General features: G+C 45.0%; 1 protein-coding gene across 3 annotated transcripts; it reads left to right on the top strand.

Moving 5' to 3' along the window:
* The first annotated feature begins 756 nt into the window (after positions 1-756).
* LOC132388240 (zinc finger protein 229-like) lies at positions 757-8,733 on the top strand. 3 transcript variants are annotated; one of them, XM_059960582.1, is made up of 2 exons: positions 757-791; positions 7,027-8,733. In XM_059960582.1, exon 2 carries the CDS (start codon positions 7,425-7,427, stop codon positions 8,628-8,630), a length of 1,206 nt encoding a protein of 401 aa, XP_059816565.1. In that variant the 5' UTR covers positions 757-791; positions 7,027-7,424; the 3' UTR covers positions 8,631-8,733. The 3 variants fall into 3 exon arrangements, with proteins under 3 accessions (XP_059816565.1, XP_059816566.1, XP_059816567.1); XM_059960583.1 differs by lacking the exon at positions 757-791 and adding an exon at positions 1,100-1,290; XM_059960584.1 differs by lacking the exon at positions 757-791 and adding an exon at positions 4,340-5,154.
* Positions 8,734-9,503: the final 770 nt, after the last annotated feature.

Below are 9,503 nucleotides of genomic sequence, written 5' to 3'. Positions count from 1 at the left end.
TCTTTTCAACGTTTTGGGTGATTTTCACTAACTTCAAAGGACTGTGTCTTAGACAGCTGGGTTGGTGCAATTCACCTCTCAAGTCTGATAGCGGAGTAAGGAGTGAATCTTCGATGGAGCAAAATCAGAAACCAAAGAGTTGCCAGCCTGAGTCATGGCTTTCTGGCTCAAGAAAGAGATGGGGCCTGGAGTTTACAAAGAGGAGGAAGACGAGGAATCAGACCAACAGGATGTGGCTACAAATGATAGATCAGAAACATTTAGAAACTGGTTGATTGAAAAAAAAGGTGGTTTATTTCTGCAAAATACTGGTGGAACTCAACAAATCAGGAAGCAAATGTGGAGAGGAATAAATAGACAACATTTTGGACAAGTCCCTTCAGCATGCCTGGACTATGCTTAGCTGCTGCACGAATTGCAGATTTCCTCCTGCATTTTATGTGTATGTGTCTACATTTCCAGCAACAGCAGAATGTCTTGTGTTTCATATCTGCATTTTTAAGAAGGTTCTACTTTGGCAATAAACACGCAAAAAGTTCGCTGATATTAATTGTATTCTTTATGGGAGCTGTTTTCTGTGTTAAAAGAGCTGCTGAGTTTTCTACACCAAAAAAAAAATGATATGGACATGTAACTGGTGTCTGCAGAAACTTTTAATGGCACCGTGATTACCCAGAAAGCGCTGCAATAATAAATTCGCCGGCTCTGAAGCCCCGATTGAATGCGCAGACGTCAAAGATGCGAATGTTGCGCATGCGCAGTTTACAAAAGGCCTCCGGAACTCGGCGCAGGTAAGAACGATTCTCCGGTTCAGCCTTAAAAACACCAACTGAGGGACAATTGCAGTGAGTCTAGTCACTCTGACCCTCATTCCCGGAACAGTCCTGCTCTCGTCCCTCTTTCTCAGCCCCACGATCCGTACACGGGTCCCGGGGAGCTTCCGGCTGAGGAGGGAATGGGAACCGATGGATCTCTCAGACAGAGCTCCAGCTATCTGAATGTGAGGGTTGGGAACTCAGAGATAGGGCACAACAATCTTTTACATAAGCTGTTGATAAAATCACATTTGTTTTACCTCCAATCCCAAACAGGAGAAAATCTGCAGATGCTCGAAATCCAAGCAACACGCACAAAATGCCGGAGGAACTCAGCATTAGGACTCTTTTCCATAGATGGTGCCTGGCCTGCTGAGTTCCTCCAGCATTTTGTGTGTGTGGCTTTGTTCCACCTCCTCCTGGTCTGAACTTTTCTACCCTTGAGAACATGTTTTGACTCATTCTCTCTGGGAAGGTAATTATATCAAACAGCTTTTTGCCCTTCATCACAAATGTGCCAGATGTCTCCAATGAGACAGTCTAATCCCCTTCCCTTCAGATTCATAGGCATTGCCATCAATGAGTTCACCTAGGGGAGGGTTCCGGGAAATATTTATGTACAATACATAAACTGGTATTATCTGTGTCTATTGTGGAGATGCAAAAGTTGCTGGAGAATTTACAAGTGGGAAAAAGTGGAGTGATACTTGGAAATGTTACTTTTTGAAGTGTAATTTAGCAAGCAATCCACATATGGACAAAGTGCAAAAGCTCTGGTGAGAAAATCCTTCATTACCTGTTACAGGCCTGTTACATAGGTTGTGTGACAGTGCAGCTGAACTTGATTAGACCCAGAGGAGATCAAACTTGTTACCGACAGTGATTTGCTAGCTGTTAAAATGAATACCTCTCTATATGAAATTCACTGTGCACATGTTGACACTGGATTAACTAAAATGCACAATACAGGCTTCATGTGCACATTGGTCATTACAAGTTAGAGGGGACATTGGTGGGAAGGTGGGGAGACCTCCAGTGTCCCTGACACCCTCACCTACAAGATGCACATCCAGCTGCAGCTTGTAACCCTGCACTTAAGGAGTTGGAGCTGGAAATGGATGAATTCCGGATCATCCAGGAATTGGAGGAGGTGATCAATATGACATGAAGAGTGGTGATACACCCAAGGTGCAGGACACAGGAAACTGGGTGAGAGTCAGGAAGGGAAATGAGGTGAAACAGCCCTCACAGAGTACGCTTGTGGTCAACCCCACAACAACAGGTAGACCACTTTAGAAACTGTTTGGGGGGGAGGGGTGGATTACCTGGCAGAGGTAATGCAAAGGGTTGATAGAGGATTCGTTAGTTAGGGGAACAGAACAAGAAGGGGACTAATATCCTTGTGGTAAGGCTTACTACAGCTAGTGTCGGGGGGTGGAGATGATGTGTTTAAAATAAGTTGTAGGGGGAATGGGAGCCAGAATGAGAGAGCAGATAGTGGAAAGGGTAAATTGAATTGATTTTATTACATACATTCTTCATATACATGAGGAGTAGAAATCTTTTGGTTACTTCTCCATCTAAATGTGCAATCTGTAATTCATATAAATAGTTTGCACTTAGGACAGTCTATATAACATAGAAATCAATTAATCAGTCTGATGGCCTGGTGGAAGATGATGTCCTGGAGCCTGCTGGTCCTTTTGCTGTGGTACCGTTTCCTGGATGGTAGCAGCAGGAACAGTTTGTGGTTGTGGTGAATTGGGTCCTCAATATCCTTTGGGCCCTTCTTCGTCGGTACAGCTGTTCACCCTCTCAACAGCAAAGGGGATTACCCTGTCTCCATTCCTTCTGTAAACCACAACCAGCTCTTTTATTTTTGCAACATTGAGGAAGAGGTTGTTTTCTTGACACCAGACAGATGTTGTTCAGACCTGTTAGTTTGTAAAAGCATCCCAATATTTTTCGCTCTATTATATACCCTCTCTTTGGCTTTCATGTTGGCTTTGGCTTCTCATTTCATCCATTGTTCTGACTTCCTGCCATTCTAATGCTTCATTGGGATGTATCTACCATGCACCTCCAGAATTGTTCCCGGAAACTCCAGCCATTGCTGCTCCATCGACATTCCTACCAGTTTCTCCTTCCAATTAATTTTGTCCAGCTTCTCTGTCATAGAAACCTGGAGAAGTTCAGTGCAGAAACAGACCATATGTCCCATCTAGACAATGCTGAAAACATTTAAGCTGTCTGATGTAATGACCTGCACTGGGATGATAGCCCCCCCACACCCCTACCATCCAGGTTCCTATCCAAACTTCTCTTAAATAGTGAAATCGAGCTCACATACACCAGTGTGCTGGCATCCCATTCCACACTCTCACAATTGATTCGGTGAAGAGGTTTTCCACATGTTCCCGTTAAATTTTCACCTTCCCCAATCACCCATCACCTCTGGTTGTCATCCCACCCAACTTCAGTGGAAAAAACCTCCTTGCATTTACCCTATCTGTACCCTCATTATTTTGCATTCTTCCAACAAATCCTCAAAACAATGTATAGTTTGTTTGTTTATGCTTAGAGCCTTGTTTAGGTGAATAAGATGGTGAGGGGCATTGATTGTGTGGATTGTCGGAGGCTTTTCCCAGGGCTGAAATGGCATAGTTTTAAGGAGCTTGGAAATAGATACGAGGGAAAGTCAGGGGTAAGTCGTTACACAGAGAGTGGTGGGTGTGTGGAATGCACTGCCAGTAGCAGTGGTCGAGGCAGATACAGTAGGGTCTTTTAACATCCTCTTAGACAGGTACATGGAGCATAGAAAAATAGAGGGCTATGCGCTAGGGAAACTCTCGGCAGTTTCTTGAGTAAATTATGTCATTGGCACAACATTGTGGGCTGAATGGCTTGGAATATGCTGTGGATTTCAATGTTTTATGTTGAACAGTGAAATAACTTTGGCTATCTTATAATCCTCTGATAACCACCCCCCGTTCACCAAGGATGATCTGGTTATCTCTGCTAGGGGCCCGGCAACTTCTGCACTTGCCTCCTGTAGGGTCAGAGGGAGCACCATGTCATGTCCTTTTCCACACTCCCATAGACCCTGTGTCCATCTCCTGAGTAAATAGAGATGAAAAAATATTCAACATCTCCCCATCTGCTTTGGTTCTACACGTGGATTGCCATTCCAGTCTTCCAGAGGACCAACTTTGTGCCTTGCAATCCTTTTGCTCTTAATCTATCTCTGGAATCCCTGAGGATTATCCTTCATCTTTTTTGCAACAGCAAACTCATTCCTTCTTTTAGCCATCCTGATTTATTTATTATTTGTTCTCTTGCATTGCTTATACTCCATAAGAACCTACCTGCCTATCCCTGTTATATAACTCCGTTTTGTGCTCCACCAGGGTCTCAATATTTCTTGAAATCCAAGGTTCTCTTCAGTTTCTATCTGTACCTTTTATTCTAAGAAGCACATACCCGTTTTGTACTTTCAAAATTTCACTCCGAAGGCCCCCCACTTACCAAGCACACCTTTGCCATAAAGCAGCCTGTCGCAGTCCACAGGTGCCAGAATTCCAGTTGTTGATCCGTCCCTGAACACATCAGCCTTTCCTACGATGCACCTTGTATTGAAATATACAGTGTTCAGCATATTCACTACAACATGTTCAACTTTTTTCATTCCTGACTTTGTCTGTGGTCTGAACAACATCTGTATCCAGAACCCCTCCACTATCTGTTCTGTTATTCAGGCTCCCATTCCCCCTGCAACTTTAGTTTAAACACTCCCCTTACCCCCATCTCCCACCATGCAGCTCTGTCACCCCTTTGGCTTTCCTCTCCCAGATCAATAAAAAGGAGGTGCATACCAGGTACAGGCAGATAGGAACAAATGGGCTACTTATGAAATACAGGAAATTCAACTGAACACTTATGAAAGAAATAAAAGAAGGCATGAGGTTGACCCTTCAGAGAAGCTGAAGGGAAATCCTCAGGGATTCTGCAGATATGCAGATAAGACCAAAAAGTTTGCAAGAGAAAAAAATTAATCCTATAGAAGATCAGAATGGTAATCCATATGAGGAGACAAAATATATGGGGGAGATTTAAATTTTTTTTTGCATCCGTATTTACTCAGGAGGTGGTCACAGAGTCTATAGAAGTGAAGCAAAGCAGCATCAACTTCATGGACCCTGTACAGATTACAGAGGTGGAGATGTTTGTTGTCCGAAGGCAAATCCCCAGGGTCTGACAAGTTGTTCCCTGGGACTCTGTGGAGGACGTGCAGAAATTGTCGGGCCCCAAGCACAGATATTTAAATCATCATCAGTGACAGGTGAGGTACTGGAGGATTGCAGGACAGCCAATGTTGTTCCGCTGTTCAAGAAAGGCTCTAAAAATAAACAAGGAAATTGTACGTTGGTGAGCTTGACATCAGTAATAGGAAAGTTATTGGAACGTATGCGCAGGAACCAGATGTATAAGTATTTGGATAGATGTGGACTGATTAAGGATGGGCAGCATGGGGTTGTGCGTCGTAGGTCATGTCTAACCAATCTTATACAGTCTCTCGAGGAAGTTATTAGGAAAGTGGATGAAAACAAGGCACTGTATGTGGTCTACATGAACTTTAGCAAGGCACTTGACGAAGTCTCATATGGGAGGTGGATCAAGAGGGTTCAGTCACTCAGCATTCAAGATGAGTTAGTAAACTAGATGAGACACTGTCTTTGGGAGAAGCCAGGGTGTGGTTGCAGATGGTTGCCTGTCTGACCAGAGGCCTGTGACTAGTGATTGCCACAGGGATCAGTGCTGGATCTGTTGTTGTTTGTCATCTATATCAGTAATCTGGATGATAACATGGTTAACTGAATCAGCAAATTTGTGGATGACACCAAGTCTGGAGGTGTAGTGGACAGCGAGGAAGACTGTCATGGCTTGCCGTGTGATCTGGACTAGCTGGAAAACTGGGTTGAGAAACGGAAAATGGAATTTAATGGAGACAAGAGGGAAGTGTTGTATTTGGTAGGACCTATGTCTGACACAGTGACTGGTCGGGCTCTGAGGAGTGCTCGAGACAAAAGTGATTTGGGAATACAGGCCCATAACTCACTGAAAATGATGTCACAGATCAATGGGAATAGAAAGAAAGATTTTGCCACATTGGCCTTCATAAACCAATTGTTATTGGTGAGGCCAAATTTAGAGTATTGTGTGCAGTTTTGGTCACCAATCTACAGGAAGGTGTAAAAGAGGTTGAAAGAGTCGAGAGAAAATTCAGAAGGATGTTTCCATGTCTGGAGGACTTGGGTTATAAGGAGCGATTAAACAGGTCTGTGCTTTATTCCTTGAAACGGAGAAGATTGAGGGGAGATTTGAGAAAAGTATACCAAAATTATGAGGGGTATAGATAGGGTAAATACAAGCTGGCTTTTACCACTGAGATGGGGTGGGACTTCAACTAGAGGCCATAGGTTAAGGGTGAAAGGTGAAACGTTAAGGAGAACACGATGAGAAACTCCTTCACACAGTTGGTCATCTGGGTGTGGAACGAGCCAACAACCCAGCTGGTACATGCAAGCTCGATTTAAACATTTCAGAGCTTTGTATAGGTACCTGGATGGTAGGTGTATGGGAGTCGACAGTTTAAATAGTTCTACACAAACTGGATGGGCCAAGAAGTCTGTTTCTGTGTTGTACTTTTCTATGGCTGTGACAAGAACCTGAAATAAGGAATTAGAGCAAATATTAGTATTTTAACAGCTGTGCAGAACAACTATGCATCTGTGTAGGAGATATTTACATGGCGTTGAAACTGCGGCACTTTAGATTAACAGTACGTAAAAGAAAATCCCAGCTGCACGTTAACAACGGTATTTGTGTGAGTGTTTCATTTACTGTGGGGCCAGGCCCCCATGCAGCTCAGTGGGAACAGGGAATAATACCAACGGAGAAAGTCGAACTGAGCCAGGTCACAGATTGGAGATGACAGAAATGCCCCATTCTCATAGAGACAGGAAGGGCATCAGAGAGTTTGATGGTCATTCCAGATACCAGCTCTGCGCCCAGTTAGAAGATGATTTCTCTCTCCAGCTTGGGTTGCACCTCACTGTAACAATGTGATTATCAGATCACACCTTGGCAACGCAAGTGATCTCATCTGAAATGTTCTTCACCCATTGATGGATTTTGTAAATCTTTTTTACAGGTTAAAAATGACAAGGGATTTGTTAATGGAAATTCAAACACAACACAGCAGTTTTTGCTGTCTCTGTCTAGATATTTAAGAAGTGCAACAAGGGATTCAATCAACCATCCTTCCTGCTCAGACTGTGGGGAGGAATTCACTCAGTCATCTAACCGACTGGCACACCTGTTATTTTACACGGGGGAGTGGCCATTCACCTGCTCAGACAGTGGGAATGGATTCAGTTGGTCATCACAACTGAAGGTACATCAGCAAATTCACACTGGGACAAGGCCATTCACCTGTTCTGTGGGTGAGAAGGGATTCAGTCGGTCATCCCACCTGTGGACAAACCAGTCAGTTCACACTGGGCAGAGGCTGGTCATCTGCTGAATTTGTGGGGAAGGATTCTCTCGGTAATGGCTCATCAGCGAGTTCACACCGGGGAGCGGCCGTTCACCTGCTTGGACTACGGGAAGAGATTCACTGAATCATCTAAGTTGAAGGTACATCAACGAGTTCATACTGGGGAGAGGCCATTCACCTGCTCAGACTGCGGAAAGGGATTCACTCGGTCATCTCACCTACTGCTACATCGGTTAGTTCACACTGCAGAGAGGGATTTCACCTGCTCAGATTGTGGGAAGAGATTCATTCACTCTTCCACCCTACAGAGACACCAGTCAGTTCACACCAGGGAGAGGCCGTTCACCTGCTCAGTCTGTGGGAAGAGATTCGCACAGTCATCACACCTACAGAGACACCAGCAAGTTCACACTGGGGAGAAGCCTTTCACCTGCTCAGACTGTGGGAAGAGATTCACACAGTCATCCACCCTACAGAGACACCAGTCAGTTCACAGTGGGGAGTGGCCATTCACCTGCTCAGACTGTGGGAAGGGATTCACTCGGTCATCTGATCTGCTGACACACGGGCGAGTTCACACCGGGGAGAGGCCATTCACCTGCTGTGAATGTGGGAAGGGATTTGCTCGGTCATCTGATCTACAGATACACCAGCGAGTTCACACTGGCGAGAGGCCGTTTACCTGCTCAGTCTGTGGGAAGGGATTCCATAAATCATCCAACTTTCATAGACACCAGCAATTTCACACTGGGGTGAAGCAGTTCACCTGCTCAGACTGTGGGAAGGGATTCAGTCGGTCATCCTCACTATTGGCACACCAGTCAGTTCACACTGGGGAGTGGCCATTCACCTGCGCAGAATGTGGGAAAGGATTCACTCAGTCATCTGAACTACTGGTACATCAGTCAGTTCACAGTGGGGTGTGGCCGTTCACCTGCTCAGAATGTGGGAAGGGATTCACTCAGTCATCCAACCTACAGAGACACCAGTCAGTTCACACTGGGGTGAAGCCGTTCACCTGCTGTGAATGTGGGAAGGGATTCGCTCGGTTATCTGATCTACAGATACACCAGCGAGTTCACACTGGGGAGAGACCATTCACCTGCTCAGTCTGTGGGAAGGGGTTCCATCAATCATCAAACCTTCATAGACATCAGCGAGTTCACACTGGGGTGAAGCCGTTCACCTGCTGTGAATGTGGGAAGGGATTCACTCGGTCATCCTCACTATTAGCACACCAGCGAGTTCACAGTGGGTAGAGACCGTTCACCTGCTCAGAACGTGGGAAGGGATTCACTCAGTCATCCAATCTACAGAGACACCAGCAAGTTCACTTCGGGTAAAGGCCGATCACCTGCTGAGACATTGGGAAGTGTTTTCTCAGCCATCTCCATCAAATGTGCATCATTGGGTTCACACTGGGGAGAGGCAGTTTACCTGCTGTGAATGTGAGAAGGGATTCACTCAGTCATCTAACCTTGTGACACACTACTGGGTTCACACTGGGGAGAAAGTTTCAATAAGCTGCATGCTGGATATTTGTCCATCGCTGTTGCACAATGCAATTTCGAGAGTGACTGTCGGTGCTGAACTCTGCAATTATTGCTGCTATTCACCACACACAGTTCTGCACCCTGGTCACTGGGAGGAGTTTCTTCTGCTGCACATTCACCTTTAATGGAACTGGATCTGAGACAAATAAATCAATTCTATTTTAAACTCTGTCTCTGGTACTTAGTGCATTTATAACACGCCTAGTGTACAGTAGAGAATCAACTCAGGCCAGCTGGACCCTGCCACTTATTCATTTCCATGACAGTCTATTTAAATCCGGCCCCCCCTGTTGCTCATCTCTCAATCTCCCTCTGGTGATGGGTTCCAAACAGTCATCATCTGTGGGTGAAAATGTTTCCCTTGAATTTTCTGCAGACTGAAGAAGTCGAGCTGATTACAGTTCTGTCTGAGATGTTCTTCACCCCTCAAATCTCTGGGCTGAGGAAGAATGATATCGGTTGTTAATCTCCATAATCACGACTAATTTCCACATTATGGGTCATTTTCCCTGCTGCTAAAGGGTTTTTAGAGAACATCACTGTCCTCTGAAGGCCGAAAACAGAATGGGAAAACATCAG

Source organism: Hypanus sabinus, unplaced genomic scaffold, assembly GCF_030144855.1.
Source record: "Hypanus sabinus isolate sHypSab1 unplaced genomic scaffold, sHypSab1.hap1 scaffold_282, whole genome shotgun sequence".
NCBI lineage: Eukaryota > Metazoa > Chordata > Chondrichthyes > Myliobatiformes > Dasyatidae > Hypanus > Hypanus sabinus.
The sequence above is the reverse complement of the archived record's forward strand: the minus strand, read 5'-3'. Positions and strand labels throughout refer to the sequence as shown.